General features: G+C 40.9%; 1 protein-coding gene across 5 annotated transcripts in view; it reads left to right on the forward strand.

Moving 5' to 3' along the window:
• Positions 1-24,220, forward strand: part of EBF1 (EBF transcription factor 1) — a 268,071-nt gene that overhangs the window by 175,319 nt on the left and 68,532 nt on the right. For 3 of the 5 annotated variants that reach the window (XM_069028727.1, XM_069028728.1, XM_069028724.1), the window contains exon 8: positions 3,765-3,882. In XM_069028727.1, the coding sequence (XP_068884828.1) occupies positions 3,765-3,882 (118 nt within the window). Of the gene's footprint in view, positions 1-3,764; positions 3,907-24,220 lie in introns of all 5 variants that reach the window. The other 2 variants (XM_069028725.1, XM_069028726.1) reach the window with 1 other exon arrangement.

The raw sequence follows: 24,220 nt of genomic DNA on the forward strand, positions 1-24,220 counted from the left end.
ATTAAAAAAAAAAAAAAAAAAAAAAATCTAAGCTCCAAAGTATTCACAAACTGAACTATTTAATGGCAGGCAGAATAATCCACAGAGCTGGGATACGTTACTGCGTTCGATAGTGCCAACTTCATTGAAGAAAGTTGTAAACCCATGTGTTTCTTTCATTCTTTCATACCTCTGTCTCCCCTGGTGTTGATACAGGATTTAAATTCAAAATCTATGAAGGGCTGAAGCTAAAGCTCAAAATCATTTTCCGTGTTTGCCTGTCTCAAATTAAAACTGTGTTTTGTTGACAAAATTTGGAAAGGTTTGAGATTTGGCAGACCTGGTTGTCCCTGTGCTTACATTAATGTGTCACCACCTCATTAATCATTTATTAAACTGCAGTGTGCCTTTCCCTCTTGCTACAGTCTGTGTTTTAGGATGCCTTGGTGCCCATTCCACATATACTCTGGCTCTCCCCTCCCCCTAATTTTATGATTTCTCCACAAATTAGTTTTAGCATGTGCTTTAACTTGAACATATCCCAGTTGTTTCAAAATCAAAATGAGGAGAGTGTAGTATTTTTTTAGATTAAAAAATATGAGTAGAACTTGTAAGTATGTAAGTGCTCTGCAGCAATCCAAGTAGGTAACCGTGGCACACAATATTCGAGCTGCATTTTTTCACTGTTAATAATTAGAGACATTAATATTTCCTTAGTGCAGTGTGTGTTCAGTGTTCCTCTATTAATGAGAATTTTCATTTAAAGAATTGAGCAGTAAGAGCGTGTTGCTTCTTACAGGTGCACTATGAATAATCATTTTTTTTTCAAACAGACACATAAGAGGGGTTTTTTTTCTGCGTTTCCTGAGACTGGAAGCAGTTTCTCTTGGGGATTCCATTTATAGTTTCTGCTGCTAACGACACCAAAGAACCACACCACTGAGGTCTCTTCACAGTAAATCAAACTGTTCAGGAGGGAGGTAGGAAGACATTGTTAAGTAATTCAAAATACTATTGCATCAACAGTTTTGAAAACATGAGGAGGGGAAAATTAAATGTCATTTAACTCACATAAAACCTCACCAGGATTTTTCCTCAAGTTCTTACCTAGAAAGTTGCATGTATAGCAACAGCTATGTAGATACAGGATTTTCACAGGTTTGAGAACTACCTTACTGTTACTACTCTTGACTCATTATTGTTCTATTTTTGAACATTTCTACAAATGTTCAAAAGTTTTGGTTTCAGCGTAGAATTGATCAGCTTCAGCAGGAAATCTGTGTGTACCTATAGGGTTTTGGAATTGGGGAAAATATTTTATCTTGTAGCCATTGTTATTAATTGTAATTTTTTAAATTTTCATATGCATCTAATCAGACCCTTAGAAGAAGATAAGGAGCTGGCATAAATTGTGGAGCTGTGACAGGCAATGCCAAGGGTTTGGCTCAAAATCCCACTTGCAAAGAATTTACAATGGTTGCAAGTGCACAAATAAGATTGCAAACCCCAAGCCACTTACTATAAGATCATATTTTATTGAAAATATCATAAACTTATTCTATCCCTCAGGAATTCAATGGATAAATTGCTTTTGAAATCCCTTTTGGAATTTTATATATAGGGCTTGGGTTTATTCTCTCCTTAGTTTGATTTCAGAAGACCTTATCTGTAGTATTTGGTGCTTTCTTTTTCCCAAATTTCCATCTGTAGGAGCTCTTGAATAATTTATTCTGTATTTTAATATCTTTCACTTAAAACATGCACAAAAATCTATTGCTTGGAATGCCATTCTGAGGGATGGGGTTAGGATCTTTTAGGTGTAAACTTTTCTCTTTTGTATTCCTCTTTTTCAAGACAAAGACTTCAGGATTGGCTCTAGGCAGTTTAGTGTCTTTGCTTACTTTTTGAGTATTTAATTGGGGGCCAGAAATAGAAAATTTTTCCTTTCACTTTTTTTTTTTTTCCCCAGCTCCAATTCAAGTGATGAAATTGAATAGTTGTAAGCGATCCTTTAAGTGTCCCCATTTGACCAACTTTGAGAGGCAGCAGCTTCCTGAGAGAGTTGAAGCAATGTTTGCCAATCCTTGTAAAGCATTTCACCTCTTCAGAGGCTAAAGCCTCTCAAAACCAAGAACAATTAAAGCGAGAGCCTTTCAGAGCGACTGGGGAATTCAGCAAAATAAATCAGAAATCCTCTGCCTTGGCTCTGGAGGCTTGCCTCATTATAAGAGCAGATCTATTAGCCCCCTTGCCATTGTCTTTCATTTCTCAAGTGAGGTGATTCTAATTAAATTAATCTGCATGTCAATCTATCGGTGATCAATCAAAAGGGCTGAGGTCCCCCTTTGCGGCACTGTGCTTGCGGCTGACAGGGGCTGATAATGGAGGAAGAAATAAACTGTCGAGCAAAGTTAATTAGTCAACATAATAGGTGGATTAAACAGGAGCTGCTGATTGCTGTTTCACATGTCGAAGCATGAGGTGGGAGCTGAAACTGCAATTAACAGACAATTATTATATTTGGTTGTAAGAGGTCGCATGAATAAACATATCTCTGTGGGTTTCAGTCTTTAATCCCTTTCCCTGTTTAATGTAAGGAGAAGTGTAGGTCATTTCTTCTTATTGTTTTAGTCAAAGTTCTTGGAGGCGACGCGTGCTCCTGGCAAACCAGCAGCCAGCTGAAGGCCAAATCTTTGGCTGGGTAAAACCCTGGGAATGCCATTCTTTTGTTGGGAAAAGGCTGTGGGAGGGGTGGCTGAAAGAAAGCCAGGGAGGCTGTGAGACTGCTTGGTCTGAATGGGGTAGGAGGGGATGTGGTGTGATGAGCTCACAGCTCTGCAAAGGACTTGTTTCTCTGTGATATTCTGTGGCTTATGTGCCCTGTGCCTGGACAGGGATTTCCTTTAGGGGCCTCAGGGTTGAGGAGTCCCTCTGGACACCTCGGAGCAGCTGGGTCTTCTGCTCTGGACCCATCATTTACCTGTTTGTCCCTGCTGGGCTGGCTCCTCTCCCATCCTTGGCAGCTCTGGGGAGCAGAAGTGTCGGATCCTGCCTCCAGCGCAGTCCTGCTGTGTCTCCCTCACTTTGCCTCAAACCAAATCCCAGGTGTTGACATTGAGATAAGTTGAGAAATACAAATAATTCTAACGCTGGATGAATAGGGTTGTGTTCTCCAGATCAAGACCCCACTGTCAAGCGTGTGTGTGTACACAAACATGCCTATACGTACTCCTTAAGATAGAGCTCGGAAGAAATTTGGGCAAGTCCAACAACCTGCAGTGAATGTGCTGAGGGGAGAGCAGCAAAGAAGGGTGGGGGCGAGACAGGCAACAACTCTCGTTGCAACTTCACAAAATACACTTTTGTTTTCTTTTATTCTGAATCGATTCTCATTTGCAATGTCAACATCTCTATCTACTTCAGCGTGGAAACTGAAGGATAATTTAGGGTAAAACACAGCTGCCCTTGTATATAGGGGAAAAAATACTTAATAAAGATCCTCTTGTTAAAATGATGGTTAACAGTGTGCCGTCTGCCACACAGCTACAAACTCTGCAATTTGACTTAAAACTACATCAAAAGCTTTCGATGCCAAAGACCCACTCATCAATAGCGTCTCTTGTTGGATTTGTACAGCATAAGCACCAGTTATTATGCGAAATAGCTTCGCAATTTTCTACAGCTCCCAGCTGTTATTTATTTAACTGAGTTTATTACACTCCTCACTTCTTAAAAAACGCATGGGTATATCCAAATTTTCCTCCATTTTGCTCTTGTACTTGCAGGTCGTGGTGTCTACGACAGTCAACGTTGATGGCCATGTGTTGGCAGTGTCGGACAATATGTTTGTGCACAACAATTCCAAGCATGGGCGGAGAGCTCGAAGACTCGATCCCTCGGAAGGTACGCCTTCTTATCTGGAACATGGTAGGCAAATCATTTTCATTGGTTGGCATTGCTACTTTAAATGTGGATTTATTTGGTTTGTGTCTCTGGCTGCTGGTTTCAAAATTGTCCTGGAAGCGTTTATACCTCTGGGGCCAGGTATTTGAAAGGGACTGACCTCCAGACCAAAGGGGAGAATTTTCAAGTAGGCCGGCTGTAAATGTAGTGAAATGACAAACAAGTAAGCAAACGTGGGTGCAGAGGTTGTCCTGTGGCTCAGTGAAGTGTGGTGATTTCTTTTTTTTTCATGTTGGTTGCATCTATTAAGCACGCAAAATTGAAGTCCGATCTTTTTTCCAGACTGCCCTGATTTTTGACTGTGCATCTAAAGGATGTTGCATATTTTCTGACATGCTCAGCACCCAAATTTTGGATTGCATTTCTTCTATCTATAGGGTGTGGAGCTCTCTAGGAGATTCATCCGTTCCTTTGAATTGCCCTAAATGAAAGCAGAGCCCTTTTGGAAATCCATCTGCTTACTCAAGCCATGGATGAATGTTCTTTTCTGGCTCCAGCTGTGCCAGCTGAGGACGTTGCTTTTCCCACAGCTGTTTGTCTCCCCTCCCTGCTCCAGGCTATTCTTCACCATGGACATGCCAGCTAGGATGGTTGTGTGCTTGCTCTCTGGTCTCCTCTAGGCCAATGAAGTTCATTTGAATTAAACCATTTAAAAAATCACTCTTTGCCAATCCAGCTTGTTGCTGAAATGATTGAAGGAGAAATGGTGCAAGGCAATTTGGCTTTTCTGAAAGGACAGTAAACTCCAGCAAGGGTGGGATGGGGGCACGTGGCTGGAAGCAGCCTGGGGACAGTAATCTCTTCTGTAAGGTCAGCTGGTCCTGGAAGGGAACATCTGCTGGTGACTGTAGGTGCTTAAAATGGGAGTTGTTGAGTGCAAATGTACTTTGAAAAATCTGGATTTGATTAATGTTTTGTTTTGCTCTTTGTCCTCAAAGTTGATGACTACTGCTGAAAAACAAAACAAAAACAGAGGGCATTTCACTCCCCTCTCCCTGTTCCAGCTTGGTAGAATAGCTCTTTGTCTTCAAAGCTGTTTGTAATCCTAAATTCAATAGGTGCTTGCTCCCTCTAAGAGATGTGTACCCTCAGCTCCCATTGAAGTAGCTGAGTGTAGAAGGCACCAGTCCTTTATGCTGGTTTGTTTCACAAATATTTGCCAAGGATCTGATGAATAATTAAATAGATTTTTCCAAAGAGTTTGAAGAAACCAGATAAAATTTTCTCTGGGAAAGCAAATGCCACTCAGAAAAATGTTAACTAGATATGTTAAAAGAAATTATTAATGCTGAGAAGTGGGAAAATGTGTGGGTTTCTACTGCTCGGTGAATTCCTGTGGAAATACTTTTCTATTCTGTTTATGCTTTCAGGCATCAGTCCTGCAAGCACTTATGCATATATTTAAGATTATGCTCACATATGGTCCTGTTGGGATCAATGAGGCTTCTTGTGTCAGAGAAGCTGAGGGTATTGATAAGTGTTTGCAGAATCGGGTCTGTAGTTCACACTTACTAACCTAAAATTCTTAGCTCAGCAGCGTTTCTCATTATATAAACATAACTTACATCTGTATTTATTTAGCTCTAACTTTTTATGTAGGCTATGAGCCATTTTCAGCCATAATTCATGTTATAGAATTTTTTTTTTTCATCCTGCCAACAACCTAATTTAATAAACAAACCACTGTCATAATTTTTACTGAAATTTATAAGGAATGTATGAACTCTGTCTTTATTAATTAGAAGAAGGCATTACAAAAGGAAACTTCTTTCTGTTCAGCTTTGTAATCTTTCCATTAAGTCTAGTCTTAAAAAAACACTCCCGTTATTTTTCTTATATTCCTACTAAAGTAGTTGCCATATTTTCTTTTTTTTTTCTTTTTTTTCCTCACTGCAGTCTTCTCAGTGCATGTTTTTGGTCGAGGCAGTACTTAATTTCTCTTACATAAATGCCCTCATTCTCATGCCATGGTGGTGTCTCATTTTACCACAGCTGTCATTCCCGATCCTATAACCTGAGGGATTCTGTTGGCAAAAAGCAACAAAAAAAAAAGATAACTCTGCTTATGTAGCTGCACACACCTGAGTTACTGTGCTGATATTAAAAGTCAACATCTGCAAAATATCTCCATGTGTACATTTTGTGGGAAAGGTGATTTTTCTAATCTACTTTCTCAGGCACCTCTCAAGCAAGCTCATAAAGCAACTGCTAGTAAATTCTTACTTTTGAATAGCAACCTTCACACTACAAAATTGTTCTCTTCCCAAAGGCTTGGTGGAGCCTTTCTTTTTAACCTAAATCCTTCAGGCCTGCTCTCCAGGAATTCTCTGCACATGTGAGTCCAACAAACAAGAAAAAAAAATTAAAAATCCAGTAACCGTTGTGATGTTATTAGGTATCTAAAACACTTAAATAAATAAATAAAAAGAAAGGAAAAGGCTTAATGCTACTGAATTTTGGATAAGACCCATTGGAACAGATGACAGTTTCCTCCACGGAAATTAATTTTTGCTTTCAGTTCGAGTCACAAAATGTATTATTTTTCTTCAGTTTTTGGAATTTTTATTTTGGATAAAATCAGAGGCAGTTTGTTTGCCTCTCCTTTTCCCAGCTTTTCTGCCTCCCTCAGGGGAAGGACAGATTGACCTGACCAGTATCCATAAGCAAGGAGATGGGAAGTGAACATAGTCATGGTTTGTCTCTGGTTCATTGCTCTGGTGAGCAACTGCTCATCATAGGGTTTTAAAATCTTGGATCTAATTATAACATACTCTTGACCAAATGTATTCCTGTGGACTTTTCCAGATGTTTAACTTCTGAACACAAATATCTGATGGCAATAGAGATGAATGCCTGACTGTGAGGGCTGGGGAAAGGGGAAACAGGATGTAGCAAGGTGTGCTGGTTGTTGAGTTTACTTAGACAATATCCAGCTTATTTTTCCTTACAAGCTTGTGTTTTCTTCTCTGAAACATGGAGTTGCAGTTTATGTGACACCTAAAAGACACTTTGGGTGCCAAAAAGCTGGAAAGAAAGCTGCGCCTCCTGAGCCACTCAGGAGCCTGGTGTCTCCACATTTGGGTTTCACCATCTCATTAGCAGGTAGCCTGGATTATTTTTGAGACATCCAACACACCTCTATTTTTATCTTGCTTGTCAGACTTTTCACTCAGTAAAGTGAAAGTTCCTTTTTGTAACTCCTTTCTCTGAGTATAACCAGGACCCCAGATCATGGTTTCATATCCACACGCTGCCCCCTCGATACCAGTGGGTTAAGCAGCTCATCTTTCAAATAAATATATCTATCTTTTAAAAGTAATAGCTGGCAGAGGCCAATTATTATTCCATCCATCTCTGTGTGGTATAAATAGGGTAAGCCACAGTAATCTGTGGTTTTCAATAATTATCACTTTTTCATTCACAAATAGTTGGATCCTCACTGGTTTTATATTTATGGTAAACCAGAAAGCCGGCGTGGTTGACCTTTCCAAATTATATATATATAGCAAGATGTATAGTCGAGAGCCAACAGGCCCCAGTCAGTAGGATATATTTCAGCTTGTAGTTCATCCCAGGGTGTCAATTTTAAAAGCAAAATCTTTCCAATGAAATTTAAGTGATGAACTTATAGAAGGGGAGAGTTCTGGCAGGACTTGTAACAACTCTTTTCGAGTTTACCAGCAATAAATCCGCTGCTGCAAAGTTTCCAGTTAAAACTCTCATATCATTGCAAAGTAAAAAAATCTTTTTTCTCCCCAAATCTTTTGAATGTCTTTACAAGAATGTAAAGCCAATTGCAGCATCAGTTTCTCTATTATTTTTCCTCACTGGCAGAATGCAATGCCCTCGAAAAATGATAGTCCCTGAGACCCTGTCAGTTTGCATGCTCTAACACTTTATTATCTAATGATCTAATATGCAACAAGGCAAAGAGGGGGTGCTTATCACCCTGACAGGATGCCTAAGAGAAGTGACTAAATTACTTTATGTACCATTAGCACTAGCTGCCACGGTGAACTCACTGCGAGCATTTATGCAAATATTCCTGAATACATTCAAGTGGCCTTGTCAGGAAGACGACTGACAAGCAGCTTAAATGCTTGGGGTTTTTAAAGGCACAGTTTTATTTCTTTTTCCTTTTCCTTCCTCCTCCATAGGAGAGCACTGAAGAATTAGGTGACGGCGACGTTTGCTGACGATTTGGTTCTGAGTCAGCTCAACAGCAGCAGCAGATGAAAGATGCAGGGTAGAAATAGACACAAATGATAAGGAGTGATGTCAGGGTTTGCAGGTGGAAGTGGAGATAACCATGATTCCAAAGCAATGCCCTGCTGTTATTTTAAGATGAAATATACATAAATCTGTGTGTGTATATACCTAAAATAGGTCATTATGTAGCAAAACCATTACCAGTGGTTGCCTTAAACTGGAGAGGATAGTGGATGGCTGGATTATTTGATCACTCTATTGTGGTACCTGAGACAGTCAAGCTTTTACAATGTTGTTTTAGCTCATGACAGCAATGAGTGACTCCAGCCTTTTGTCTGCAGGTGCAAAACTTCCCACAGGTAATAAAAAGTAGTAGTGGCTGTGCTTCAGCTGGGCATGACAGGTAGATCCTCTTGTCAGCAGTGGGGCATGTAAAGAGCTTTTCTTGCCAATCCTGACCATCCCGGGCCATCTGAGAGCTCTCGGTGACTGCACAATCACAGATTTTCCACTGAGTCCTCAGATTTGAAAGCAAAAATGATTTCTAGGCTGTGCCTTAATGAATTAGGTATTTTCTGTTTAGATTATTAAAAATGGAAAAATTTCCCCCCACCTTGTAAACTGTTTGGAGAGCATAATATATAAAATAAAGCTTTGAGACTGACTGCCCTTAGGTCTCATTTCTAGTCTGGCTGTAACAGAATTGTTGAGCACAGACATTGAATACTGTGAATTTAGTTGCATGTGGTGGGTGATTCCTGAAAGAGACTCAGAAATCTGACCTAGTGACCTCCTTCTTGTGCCCTAAGTGGCTTTGGCATAACTTTAACCACTAGATTTTGGGCAGTGTGTAGAGTTGTGAAGGGGATGCCCCTATCAGCACCATTTTAACCATTTTAACACTGAATTCCTTGGTGGTGCCTATCTCTGTGTTGGCTGATGAAATTATTACTCCAAGACAGAATATTGACTGAAGCAAAAATTTTAGCAAGTTGAGACAGGTTAATCTTCAAAACTTTGTACATTTTTATATAGTTGGTATAGGTTCAGGTTATTCATCAAAGTTAGGGACTACTGCATTAAAACACTAGCTGGGTTTAAACAAAGAAACATTAAAGTTTGACTTGTTTCATCCATGGGTGGAAGCACCTGTTATAGTTTAGTGCTGAGCTTAATAATGTTTTTGTGATTATATGAAAAATATAAACACACACGCTTTTTCTGCATCATATCACTCCATATAGAGAAATGCAGTGGGCTTGATTTATTATTTAGAAGGGAAATATTGAAAAAAAATATTGGGATTCTACCACTCTACTTGAGGGGATCTTGTATGTTATTCTGAGTTATGTCTGCTTTCTAATTTATTTTCTATGAAGGAAGAATACCTTGGGTTGTTGGACATCTCTATGCATACACAGGGGAAAAAAATGTGACTTTCAGAACATTGCACAACATGGATAGTAATAACAGTAAGTGAGCCTTGATATACTGAAGGATTGCAAAACTTCAAGCTGGAAATAATTTTCTTTATTTTTGCCAAGTTGTCTTTTTCATATCGGTTCCTTCATAAATGCAGTGACTCATAAATTCAGGCAATTTTTAACATAATGGCTTGTTATGTGTTCTTGGAGCTTGACCTCACGGAGTGTGTAATATTAACCTTTTCGCTACCCTGTGGACTTATTCTGTTCCACAAAATGAGGGAATGGTTGGGCTTGGAAGGGACCTCTGGAGATCATCCAGTCCAACCCCCTGCTAGAGCAGGTTCACCTGGAGCAGGTCACACATGATCCCATCCAGTCAGGTTTTGAATATCTCCAGAGACTCCACAACCTCTCTGGGCAGCCTGGTCCAGTGCTCTGCCACCCTCAAAACAAAATTTTTTCTCATAATCAGAGGGAATTTCTAAAACAAGTGAGAACACCAGGACTGGTTTAGTTCAGAATGTGAACTCGGGTGGAGTTAGAGCATCTGTCCCTCTGAAGAGCAAAACATGGCCAGGAGAGTTAAGATGCTTTACTTGAGAGAATTGGTAGATAAAGACTCATGATGATCCCAACAAGATTTAAACTCTGGGAAGCACTGAAGTAAGTTTCCAGTACTCTGGCAGGTTCTCTGTGGGTTGCAAATGTTGAGTAAGGATGTGCTATTTTCCCAAAAAATGGATGCCAGGCCAGGGAGAGGCTAAGGTTTGAGTAATTCCTCACATGGGAATTGCTGGGTGAGGTTCTCTGATGGGTGCTATGCAGGATTGTCAGGCTGGGTGATCAAAATGGTCTTTTCAGGAGTGAAATCTTGGGATCTGTCACATCAGCAAAACATGGCAGAGCTAGGATTTGCACAGCTCCAATTTAGGTAACCAAAACTGAGTTAACTAAATTGTGGTGCACTTAATTTTGCTGATGTCTTTCTTTTTTAATCTTCACCAGAGCAGAGTCGCTGTTTGCAGGCCCAGGTCCCTTATTCCTCCTTGGATATTACTGAGAGTTGCACAAGAGCTGGGTGGGTGGGTAGGTGGAGCTGCCCTTCTCACAGCCAGTCACGCCAAACGAAAAGCAGAAAATCTTTTGTTTCTGTTTGTCTGGGTCATAAATCATCCATTATGGAGAGGTACTCAAAAGCTTGGAATATCTGCCTGCAGCAATTCTGATCTTTCAAAATTTATTTTTAGTCTGAGGCTAAATGAAAACAAGATTTAAATGACAAAGATGGGTTTTTAATGGTTGGTTTAGGCGAGGAGATTCCAGAATTCCAGTTCTGCCATTAGAACGTAGCTATTGCATGAAGTTGGACGTTGGAGTTTTTTGGTGGTGTTTTTTTTTTTTTGTTGTTGTTTTTTGGTTTTTTTTTTGTTTTTAAACATTATTTTGTAACCTATTTGTGCTAACACTTCTGCAGGAGACTTAGGAGATACCATTTGAGGTATTCTAGTCATTAATGAAGGGATTGCTGTTGCATAATATCCATGGAAATACTTCTGGAAAAGTCAAGTTTGGGTACCCCAATTACCACATTTAGAAAGGATTCCTGGTTCACAGTTGCTTATCAGGGATTTAGGGTCATGTTTAATTGAGAAAGGAAAACTGGGAATGGGAAACACCTCTGTTTAAAAAAGATAAGATGTATCAGTTTCTACCCATGAGCAGCTGCTCTTTATGTTTTTCAAATAAATAAATAACATAAAATACCCCCAAACAGCCATTCCCCCAGAATATCTAAGTGACATCAAGCTCTGATGTGTTGTTACCCTCTATTGTTATGAGGATGTAATGAATTCATGGAAAAATAGTACCTGGATGAAGATAGAGAGCATTTTGTGAATTTCCCTGAGGAACTTTCAGAGTTGTGCTCCCAAAATTGCAAAAAGGAAGAAAACAAGGAGAAAACTGCAATTGAATTTTGATACAGATTTGCACATAAAAAAACTGTTTTGTTACAGCAGACCCATAAGGGAGGAAAGTTCAGATGGAAATTCTCCAACCACCATAAGAATGGACTCTTATTTGGAGAGTTTGACCAGCCATTTGCTGGAGGTCTGAGGTTTCTCTCCAGACCTCAGAGGAGCTGAAATAGTCATGCAAGTAAAAAAAGCTTAGCTCCCCTGTTTGACAGAAACTTCACAGGTACCAGGAGAACATTCAGCAGCACTCAAATAGGAAATGAATATTCATGACTAATGAGTATTCATTACATTTCAATTTGCTTTGCTGGCCACCATGTCACAAATACAATGGCATCATAGGGGAGAAGAATGACTTTAGGATTGTAGAAATATTTGAGAGATACTGCACTATGGCAGTGAAGTTTTGCCATGTTGGCATTGATTTTCCAACCTTCCAAAACGGGCACAGAGGAAATGACAACACATTGTGTTATTGTAGTATGTTTAATATTATTTCTGAACAAATTCCTCTAACTTAGCTTCTTTATTATAGGATAGCTTTTTTGGTGTTATGTTGGGAAAATATTTTTTTTCACTCTGTTTCCCTGCTGGTTTGGGCAGAGTATGAAGGAAAATAATTTTGTGAATTGGGGTTTGGAAGTTGAAGGCCAAGAATTAGTGTTTTTTTTTTTGAATTCATCTGGATGTTACAAAATGTCATGATTATCAAAGAATGGTGTTCACAGCTGTTTGCAGGTATTTGGACACTTCCAAATGTTTCATGTTGAGCACCCCAGTATTGAAATATCCCAAAGAAATCAGTAGTTATGAAAGGTCTTTGCTCCCATGAAACTTATGTCCAAAGCTGTGAATCATCTCAGTGATAACAGTCTCAGGATTAAAATTTTGTTTAGGTGAAAATTTTCCACAAAACTGTTATTTGGAATATTCAGTTTAGAAAACTTCACAAATAATGAACTCATCTTGTCACTGAACTGAGAGAGGATTGGTGTGAGCATTCAAGTCTCTGCCAAGTGTTTCCTCAGAAAAATGAGTATTTGACAAAGCTCCTCCACATCCAAGGAAATGAGTTAATAGCATAAACCAGGATACTGATGCCGAAAATGGAGCCCACCAGGGTGGGATGTTTGGGGTGGTTATTCTAATCTGGTTTGCTATTTGAAAGCTACTAATGTTTAGTAGTAAAGAATAAAAATAAGCTACTAATAATTAATAGTGGAATGAAGAAAGGCTTTGTGTTTGGCCCAAATCCAGAGTACAAGATTTTTGGGAGTGTATGGCATTGCAAAAAGTGTGCTTTCATTAAAGCCAGTAATACAGCTTCATAAAGTGGTTTTTAAAATCTTAACCCAAACTGTTTGCTGAGCATAACCAGAAAGCTTTGTGTGTCACAATTAGTCCTTTCTGCTTTCCACCTTCATTCCATGAATTTATAGTTCTCTTTGTGACAAAACAAATCCTTAGCGTGAAAATGACTGTAATATAAGCAGTGCTGGTTTATGACCTCACTGAGCAAAGCGAAAGGGCTTCGGAAGTTTATTAAAAAGATCAAGAATAAAGTTTTATGAAAACCTTGTCTGAAATTCAGCAGTTTAAACTTAATTCTCAAAAGTAATTCAAACATTTAGATGTGCAAGACACGACGGCCACAGTGAAACGTTTAACAAGATACTGCCCTTCATGATGTGAATGTTTAGGATTTTCTGAACTTCTGATCCATTTTTTGGGAGGCAAGAAGGTAGGTATCCCAAAGCAATCTATTTGGAGATTCTTGGACCTAAAGCCAAACTCTCAAAGCACCAAGGTGCCTAAAGCTGCAGGTAGGTGTTTAGTGGGATTCTTAAAACTCTGGCGACAGAATTTCTATGCCTGCCTGCCAGGTGCTTTGAAAAATCCATTAGTTGCTTACTGCAACCTCTGGATTGGTGGATGCTCCCAAAAATCTGGTCCCAAGTACTGCAGGAACCTGTGTGCTGTTTGGTGTACTACTGTTGAAGTGCCTGTTAGCACTGGGAGTGTAAAGCAGTTCAGAATTAATTATGTTTGGTTAATACCATATCATTATGGTTTTGTAGCAGCTTTCTCAGAGGTTCTGTATCTATCCCATGAAAAAGCAAAGTGCTTTTCCCACAGAGGTCCCTTCTGTGTTGTGAAATGGCACCAGAGTGCTGGATCTCTCCCCTGCTGCTGGTGGCTGAACAGACAGCTCATGTTGCTGTTTCCTGAAAAGCCGGCTTGCATATGGAATTCATAGGTTTGGTGTTACCTGATCCATGCCCAGAGGGAAGGCTAGCACTCGGAGCAAATTCTGCCTGACCACAGCACTGCTCGTCTTTCCAGCTGCGGCATTATGCAGTTCATGGGTTGGGTTTGAAGTCACAGCACTTTCCTGCAGGATGTTCAGGTGAGAGCATCCCTCAACTCCCTGGGATCTTTGAGGAGAACAAGAGGGGAGGAAAGAAATACTTCTGACCATGTTTGGCTCTCTGAGACACTGGAAGGTAAAGCTACTGTGATTAGGGGCCCTTTGGGGAAAATTACTCTTTTCCTGGGATTGCGACCCTGAAGGTGATGGTGAGTGCTGCCTCCTCCTTCAGCCCTGAGCCTGAGCAGAGGTGCCTGCACAAAAGCCCAGAGTCAGGTCCCTGCTCAGTATCAGCTGCCAAATATTTTTTATGAGGTTGCTTCTGGCTGCTCCCTACCTATGATATCGTCTTGCTGAGATCCCTTGGTACTTTCCTGAGCCAGCACGGAACTCCCTGGGTCTCCAGGCTTCCAGAGGTGTCTTCCCATTTCTGCTTATTGTACAGCAGAAAGAGGACCCTAATTTAGGCAGACTTACTCACCCAGCCAGAGCTGGAGTCTGACATTTGACAGGCTGCAATGCCTGAGGTAGGTGGTCTGAATGCGGCCCTAAATAAATAAATAAAAACCTAGCATGACTTTATCAGAGACATTGAAAGAACAACTTCTCTAAGCATTTGTAGGCTCGAGTCCAAAGTATTCACTCAGATTTTCAGCGTGCTGGTTTTATGTGGTGTCATTGCTGGACAGATACTATGAACTATAAATATAATTTTATGCTTATGTTTTTGCAAGTAAAGCCTAAATGGCTGTGAGGGGGTGCCTGACCCTGCACTCAGAGCAGCACAAAGAACAGAGGAAGGAACAGTCTGAAAGACACAACACAGCAGAGACAAGGGGGTCTCAGTCTGTGCAATGCAGTCGTGGCTGCTGCTTGAAATGCAGTGCAGGTTATGTCGCCTCCACCACTGTCCCACTGCCATCACAAACAGGGGCTGAGGATTATATTGCATTGCTGAATCTGCTAACAATAATAAAATTATTATTATTATTATTGATTATATAATAATAATATAACAATAATAATTAATTTGCATATCCACCCTTTCCATCCCAGCTCTTCATTAGTCTGCAGTGTATTTCTGGCCGGGACAGAAATTTAGTTAAACCTTCTTATCACTGGGATGCTTTTCCTGCAGGAGAGCCAGATTCCCTACCTTTCCCCTTGGCCCAGGGCCTGGAAACCCGAGGCCGTGCATCAGACCTTGGTCCCTCTGTTGGCAGCTCTACATAACCTGTCACAGAGACAGCCCGAGCACAATTTTTGCACGTGATGAATATGGATCTTTGCTGCATCTGGCAGGCTGCAACAATGAGTGCAGGAGACTGTCATTAATAGATAATAAAAGCAGAAAGAAACATTAATGGGAGTAAGCTTTTCTTTACTGGGAGTGATTACTTTTTTGTTCTTGGGCTGTGTCTAGATCAAGCTGCAAAGAGCAGCTACCAGTGCTGTGTGCACGCATGTGTTTTGTTGCTGGCTGTTTTATAATCTGAAATATTTAACCATGACATCTTCAAAGTGCGACTGTGTCATACATCCTCATACACTAATAGATTTCAAAGATGAAGAGCCTTGCTGCTTTATGTTTAGTCATGCCTTCATCTATAAATTTATGGCAGTATTATGGTTTAATGAATTGAACAAGTCCCAGAACAACAACAAAAATGCTCTTTTGTTTGAATTTAGATATAGCGCACTTTGTTCTTCAAACGAGTAATAAAACCAGTATGTTTCTTTAGTGGTTAACTTGGGGGTAACTTCATCTCACATTACTAATCAAGCACTCAGGGAGCTGTGTGTGCACATGTATGTGTGTGTGGGGGGGGTACAGGGGCGCTTTCAGTCGTGGTGTTGAACATAGGCTGAGCATTCATATTCCGATAGCGATAGGCAAACCTCCCAGAGCAGATGGAGCAGAGTTCAGCACAAAGGTTTAATCCTATCAGGATGATTCCTGTATGGCCATCTGGATAATCCGGTGCACAAATTCAGTGCCTGTTAAAAGTACAACGTAGGCCAAGATTAGCGTCACAGATTTTCCACCAGACTTGTTCATATTTGACTTTATGATTCTCAGACTCCAGAAAATTGCATTAGAGAGCCTGTGATTTGTGAGAGAAATCAGATGAGGAATAAGAACTCTTAGGGTACTTGAATTTCCCTTGAAGAAACTGGATTACAGGCACTCCCTGTCCCTGGCAGAACTGCTTTGTGTTTCTGCATGGGTTGTTCTTGTTTCTGAAAGATGATTACTGCGAGCTCTCTGTTGTGGGCAGACTTTCTCAATTCTGCTGAGCAAAGAGACCCCAGCTAAAAATTAGTATTACTTGGATCTTGTTTTTATCAGGAAAATAAATTCGTTGTTTGTTGTAGTATCCATCTCAGGTGGATTTCTGATTGTTGCGCTGTGTAATGTAGTGGGGAGGGGTTAATTTGAGGGATGTGGGGGTTCTGTTTTTTCCTTTGTGATAGTGAAAGATGTAATAAAAATGTAGTTGATACTAGTATTTAGTTTGGCAGTGAGAATTTAGACATAGATTGAACTCTGTGTTTCATCTAGAATAGTTTCTGTATATCGCTGACTAAACCTTGTGGTGTGGTGTGGCCATAATGTACCAGTGGATGCTGGAGCATCAAGGCTCAGCCCTGTTGTGCTCTGGATGCTCTTACACCTTACAGGATTTTATCTGGTCCTGTGTTCTGAATCTAGGGAGATTTACTAAGAGGGATTTACTGTTACGTTAAGTTACTGATGGAAAATGAAAGTGAGAAAACAGGACCAGGGTTGGTGGTAAAACAAACCAGGAATTTGGAAATTGCACCCACCTGCCCTTCTGTTAGGTTGGGTTCAGCAAAGCAGTAAAGCAGAGGGTTAACATTTAGCAAATATAGAATTCTTTGTTGGATCATGAAGGACCAGTCAGTTAAATTAAGTATATTTTGGAGTATGCAAGCTGTGCAGCAATGTTTGTTTTGACAAACTTTTAGGGCTGATTTATATCACACATTTTGGGCTTCCATTCACAAGGTTGTCTCCATCCTCACCCAGAAATTGCATCAGTACAACTATTTTTAAACTTGAGTGCACTTAACCAGATGCAGTCTCCTTTCTGGACATGCCTATTGTTTCTGAAATAGTCATAGTGACTTAGCTGAGCTCCATAACTTCATCAGGGAAGTTGACAGTGGAAAGCCATTGAAATTGAAATGGGACAGGCAGATAGGATTTTTTTTTCACTGTTTTATTAACAAAACTTTTAGAGCCCATACTCAGATACAACAATCCCATCCTTGTGTCACACCTCAGTCCCCTACATGGTGTTTATTGCCTTTGGCTATCACACACTGTTCCTGCACCTTTGCAAGTGACACCATGGGGTGGAGGAGGGAGTAAAGGAATAGAGGTGCAATAATTTGGGCTAAAGCATTGGTGAATGGTAAAGCATTTATCTCGCTTGGAGGTCAAATCTGTGCATCCCTGGGGTAGCAGAGCAGTCACTGCTTTGGTGGTGAGGTCTGAGCAAACGTATCCCCAGTTGTGGAGCTGGAGCTGCTGCCAATATTTGAAAGGCCCTGTGCAATATTCTTGGATGTCTGGTTTTCCTCCTGATCCAGTGTGTGCATCCCTGTGCACCTGAGCTGCTCAAGAGCACAGGGAGTGCTGAAGCTGAGGGGCTGCACTGGTTTAGGCAGGGAGCAATGTTTGACCAAAGCCACCCACAGCAGTTTCTTCATGCTGACTTAAAATGAAAGCCCTGCAATTCTGCGGTAAAAAATAAAGAATGTAAAAATTGTAGCTTAAAGCCAGTGTAAAATTTCCTAGGAATGAAAAAAATCAGAGCAGCACATCAAAAAAAAAATCACAGTAAAGTTGTTAGGCTTCTTGAAATATGTATATTTAGAGAGAGTGCAGATATATATTTCAAGAATAATAATACATGTATTGTTTATATATATATTAATGTTTAGGCTGAACTTAATTTAACATTATTTTAAGTGGGTTTGCAACATTGCATTTTTCCTGGGGAATTTATTATTTGCCTAACAAACATGACAGACCTCTCTTTGGAGGTCAAGTTTTACTGACTTGCAGGGAGATATTAGGGACTCTGACTGTTTTATTAATTTTTGGAAAGCAGGAGGTAGGTCCTAAAGTAAAACAAAAAAATAACCCAAATAGGCAAAGAAACTCCCAGAACTTCCTCTGTGATGTGAAAGGGTTTATGAGAATGAATGAAAATACATTTCTTGCAATCATACAGAGATAACTAAATTATTATTTTATGGAAATGTTGTAAGTAAAATAAGGAGCAGATTTTTTTTGTAACAGGTCTCTCATTATTCTTGATTGCCTCCTTTTTCCATGCAGTCATTTTTCAGGCACCGATCAACAGCTGAGAGCTTTGGAAATCATTAAGGAAAGAGAAACAGAGAGGACTCCATGAAATGTAACTTTGCTAGCTGAGGCATCAGGATAAAAGAGAAACACTGGTTTAAGTATTGATTGTAGGTGGAGTATTATCCCAGGTAATTTACATTTTCATTTCCCATTAATGGGAACCGAGCATCCAAAATGTTCGGCAGAAAATCAACGCCAAGACCTTTGATTTCACTACTGGAAAACAGAAATAAAGGCAACCTTCCTTTCCTTCCCTTCCCTTCCCCCAACCTGGAGGGATTGCACGGTGCGTGTATTTTTGGTTCAGTGATTTCACCCAGTGCAGATGTCATGAAGGACCGGGAGGAGGTTGCCATTTTTGGCAGGGTGCTGTAATCTTTAAGGCTTGCATATGCTAACCCCCAAATATCGAGGTGCCGTGAAGGAGAGGGCTGGGGAAGGGGGAGCAGGGCATCACATCCTCGTGCCTGTGTTGCACAAAGCTGCATGAGTTATCTGCTCGAGAGGGAAACCTCTGCTACCCTGTTTCCTGCACAGCAGCTGCTCATTGTCCACAGAGAATGGGAGACAGAGCCGGCTTGATACGCAAAAGGAAAGCAGGAAGATCATCACTTCACCAAGATAAGCAGCAAACACATTGTTTAGCTCAAGAGTGAAGATTTAATGCTCCAGTAAAATATCTAAAAGCTCTGCCACATTCTCTTTCCCTGAAGTGTCCATGACTAACCCTTTGGGCTGGTCCTGAGGACTTTTCCTCATCCAGGCTGGTTTCATAAACTTCAGCTGCTTTCAGCTGCTTGTGCTGGATGCAGCTCCTGCAATGGCCCACAGCCATTCCCTGGGCAGACAGAATTTTTGGGGTTCACCCTCTCAGCATGCTCAGAGCAGTGAGCAGATTGACAATTCCTGCTTCTCGGGAATGAGGGTATCATTTAGGGGAAAACAAAACCATCCAAAACCCAAACAATCTCCCCCTCAATGAAACGGGCCAGCTCAACTTCTCAAAAAATATTTGGCTCATTCTTTCAAATTGGAAAAAAATCCCGGAATTATTACTGAGTCCTGAGGCCAAGGTGTTGGCATTGCTGTGTTGGCTGTGCTGCTGCTGGTCCTCGTGTGAGGCTGGATGAGCCCTGCCCTGCACAGGGGGTTCCACACGTGACCCAAGGCTGTTTTGAAATGGGAAGCCCCAGTTCTGTATCCACTGCCCAGATCCTGGGAGCTTTTCACAGGACACTGCCCAACTACCTTAAAAAAATCGAGTTACTTATCCTGCAGCTTCTTCAGCAGGGTTTTTAATCACTTATTTGAGTGGTTTGTTGAATCACAACTTCAATAAGTCATGGTTTTGAGTGCTTAAAACTGATTTGTGTTGGTATTCTGAAAAATCAGTAGTTTAGCGAAAGCATTTAACGGGTTGCAGGATCAGACCCATAAACTGTGGGGTTAATCTGTGGCTCATTTATTTATTTAGCCCAGAATTAGGTTTTACCCAGGGAAAAAAAAGGGGAAAATTAAATTAAATTCCAGATATTTTCAGTACTTCCTCTAAGATGAGACATAAATTCCCTGTTCCTCTTAATTCCCAGTTTTAACTGCCTTTATGCAAGTGTCCTTGCGTGTCACAATACTCTTAGAGAAAGAAAAATAAAAACGTGCCCTATCATTTAAACTCCTGTTGTGATGCAGCAACTATTGTCAAGATCCTCATCTGTGGAATAATAGAGGATGAAACCACACTTCATGATAAAAACTGCAGGCGAGGTCATTCTTACAGTCACCAGCACAAACTGGATATTAATCATAGAGCAAATACATTTCAGAAGCTAAATAAGAGCAGTCCCAGAGCCCTGCTGATAGCTGTGCATCCCACTAATTCACCTCAGTGAACATTTACCTCTAAGCTCAATTAACCCTTATTCCAAGGCCACCCATAAACTTTGTGGTAAATATGCTTTTTTTCCCTCTGGCCTCTGTTTTCTATCAGTGGAACAGATCATTTCTGTTGGAGGATAAAAAGCTATCTCTGTTTAGAAATGCAGGTCCCTAATTAAGAGTATGAAATGTCCAGTGTGTGGTTGTGAGGGGCTGGAGTTGGTAGATTATTGATTCTGTAAATTCAGATGCTCCTGAGGGCATCTGTTATTGCTTCTGTCATCAGGTGTTGTTTGAGGCAGGTAGAAATGCTCAGGAGGCAGGTGGGTGGTGGTGTGGGGGAGAGGAATTTCCTACTGCAATTGCCTGCACACTAAGTTAGTTGTTAGACGTGTACAAGAAGTTAAGAGGAGACATTAATGCTGTTGTTTAGTTATTATTATTATTGTTATTAGTATTATTAGTACTGTTATTATTCTCCCTGCCAAGCATTGTTCAGAGGCAAATTGGAAATGTGGTAATTAGGCCCTGACTGGTAGTGTAGTACTTGTGTCCTGAGCCAAAGTTCAACGCCCTGAAATGAAATTTAAACCAATTAATCTGTTAGATTTTTATCGCTTGTCCGTGTTTTCTCAGCAATTCCCTCAGCACGTGGCCTTTGATCAACTCTCATACAAAAGCTAAAATGTGTGCCTGCTGCTAGCAAGATGGGGCTGACATTAACATGGCACTCATAAAACAATCAGAGCAGTGAAGCCCTCAAACAGACAGGGCAGAGTAATATTTAATAAAAGCGCACACATAATCTTCAGAATTAGCATTTTGTGCCTTGCAGTACCTTTGGGAGAAGAGCTTTTATTTGTGGAGTGATCATTATTATAACAAAGAAGAGCTACCTAATAATTTCCACTTTAACTCTGCAATATGCCATGAGCATTTCTGAACCATTATGCTAAACTGTGGCGGGGTAATCATTTTATTGTCACAGTTTGAGGGAAGAAAAATCCCCTGTATATCAGTAGCTGTGAGGTGTGGGAACACAGGAACACACCGACACATGCAGCACACAACAAAAAACTTTTCCTATTTTGCTCCCCATCTGCTGGAGTTGGTACCTGCCATCCTTTGTATGGGAGGTGATAAGATTTTAATAATGTGTACTCTGAGAAAAAGATGAAGATTTCCTAAGAGCGTTGTTTCCCTTGGAGTCATTAAGGCTTTGCTCATAAATCCTTAACATTTATCAACAGAGACCTTAGCTTTGAAGTCAGTGGCAGAATTCCTGTTGGCCTCCATAAGTTTGGGATTGCAGTGCCTGCCTCTGACATCTCTAGCTGTGAGCTTGGACTGCAGGGGCAGCACGATGGGACTTGTCAGAGGTGGGCACTGATTTGCCCTGATAACATGCAAAGAAGGAGAGCAGCTCATTAAGGCTCATAACCATTAGGTTGTTTGAGCCAGTGGAGGATGTGGCCACATCACCTTCAGTGAGGAGCTGCAAGGTCCTGCTGCAGCTGGAGGGGGATGTTTGGTTTTTCCTCAGCCCAACCGTTCTGAAAAAACACAATGAGTGTGACATGCTCACACCAAAGAGTGTGAAAATCCTGTCTGACAGCTGGCTACCAAACTCTTTAGGTTCTTGCTGTAGTTGGCTTCCAGTTGTTCATTCAACAACAACAACAGAAAAGTTCGTATATGTAGGAATGAGCAATTATTCTTTCTTTTGTTATAATTCTTCCCTGGACTTAAAGTCTGTTCATGTTATCAATCAGGGACACTTCACTGCCCTGATGAGGACTGGTCTAAAGTCCTTCACTGTATTTTGTTATCAGAGAAGCTTCAGACTTTGACTAAAAACTCTTCTTCTACAGAAAAAGCTGAATTTTAAGTAACTTTTTTTTTCTATTTGTTTTAAAAACACCATTTCAGAAATGATGCTTTGGGGTTACAGAAGGGCATGAGAAGTGATAATATTTTGAAACAAAACATCTTGTTTTTCTTGGAGGTATTGAAAAGTGCTATAATTCCAGATAGAGATTCTGGAAATCTGCATTCTGAAAAAAACCCAAAAAACAATTCTATATTTTGGTTTGTCTTCTGACCAAAACAAAATGTAGAAAAATCAAGGCCTCCTGTGAAAAGATTATTCTGCCTAGCTCTGTTTTCCTAGGGTTGCACAGAAGTAAACACCTTCCAGACAGTGCTTTGAAAGTTGCCAAGTGATTAAGAGCAGAAGTATGAAGAGCTGAGGGCCTGAGCTGGCCAGACATTTGTACCAGGGGCATAAATAGAGCTGAGGTCATTGCCTTGCCCCCCTCCCAGTGTTACCTGTGGTGATGCTGCAAACGGGACCCAATTCCATCCTCCTTGGTGCTCCAAGCAACGGGCCTGGGAAGGGCAAAGGTTTAGACAGACCAATGTCCTGAATGACACTGGTTGTTGCAAATATGTCATAGTATAAACATGTTTTGTGCCCTCAAAAACAGGTAGCAGTCTGGATGCCTCCCTCAGCACGTCTTCCTTGGGATGCAGCCCTTCAGGGCCACTTCCCTGGCTGGGCAGCACCTCCTGCAGCCCTTCCAATCTTTATGGGCACTTGCACTTTAAAACAGGAGAAGCTGTGTGGGGAAAGCTGGGGAGTCCCTCTGGTTTTTGTGACATGGGAAAAGAATGCCCTGAAGTCTTTTGGGAATGCACAGTGCTCTCACTCCATCTCAGGCTGTGCCTGCAAAGGGCACCATCCTGCCCTGCTTATTAAACCACCAAGTCCTGACTTTTTATCCTCGGAGGAGATGTCCTGGGCTGTTGCCAGCAGTTTTGATGAGGCACTGATTCAGCACAATTTCTAAATATTTAAATAAAATGACACATGCTCACAGTGACTTTGCAGGTGAGAGTGTCCCAGTGAAGAACTCACAGCCCCAGTTCAGCACAGAGCCCTGAGTGTCTGCCTCAGTCCCCCTGGCTGCCATGGATGGGACTTGGCACATGTTTGGTGTGAAGTAAATGCATGTATAAAATATCGGACTCAAATACATGTGGCAGCACAGGGCAGCACCTTGAACCCCTGAGTGCAACGTAGGGGCCACAGAGAACATCACAACATAAATAGCAAGAACTTTTCTGTGGGGTCCTGTAACTGCTCAACAGTATCTTGCATTCATTGTAAAGATTACTTGGATCTATAATTTTCAATTGTAGAATCATTTATGTTGGAAAAAACCTCAAAGATCGAGTCCAACTGTAAACCCAGCACTGCCAAGCCCACCACTAAACCATGTCCCCAAGTGCCACATCTACATGGCTTTTAAATCCCTCCGGGGATGGTGACTCAACCACTTCCCTGGGCAGCCTCTTCCAGTGCTTGACAACCCTTTCAGCAAAGCCTGCATATGTTTTCTGTTAATGGCTTATGGTCTCAAATAGTTTTTATTCACTGGTATTTAGGAAAAAAATGTTGCTTGTAGTCTTAAGAAAAGTAGCTCGTTCTCTGACACATGGGAAACTGATTATCTCTGGGTTTTATTGTGGGGGGTTTGTGTCCCCAATCAATTGGGAATACTGGAAAGAGTGTAATTTGGAAGTGATTTTAATTTTTATTTATGAAAAAGTTTGATTCTGTGAAAGAGCTAGATGGAATTTTGAAAAGCTGCTTTCACTGTAAATCTGTTGCTGTGAGCTTGGCTGAAGGGAAAGCATTTGCTTTTGGACATCACAGTGGTTTTTATGCACAGTTTTATGCAAGTAACTTGAATCCAAATTAAACATATTGAAGTTACTTCTGTGTGCGCGCTACGTTTTCGTGACGGTAATGTCAGGATGTTTCTTTTGTTAGCTCATGTAAAAGTTAATGGCTGTGCTCTGCCAAGTTTGGAGTAGGGTAATGATTTTTTTCTGCCTGTTTGTGTTTTTCCCTGGAGCTGGCATCCCCAGCAGCTTAAGTAGTGGAAAAGTTTGTGCCTGACAACCTTTTGTAGGTATGGCTGGGGTCTGTTTGCTCCCCATCCGTGCCTGCCACCAG

This window comes from Aphelocoma coerulescens, chromosome 13 (genome assembly GCF_041296385.1).
Source record: "Aphelocoma coerulescens isolate FSJ_1873_10779 chromosome 13, UR_Acoe_1.0, whole genome shotgun sequence".
In the NCBI taxonomy this organism is placed as follows: domain Eukaryota; kingdom Metazoa; phylum Chordata; class Aves; order Passeriformes; family Corvidae; genus Aphelocoma; species Aphelocoma coerulescens.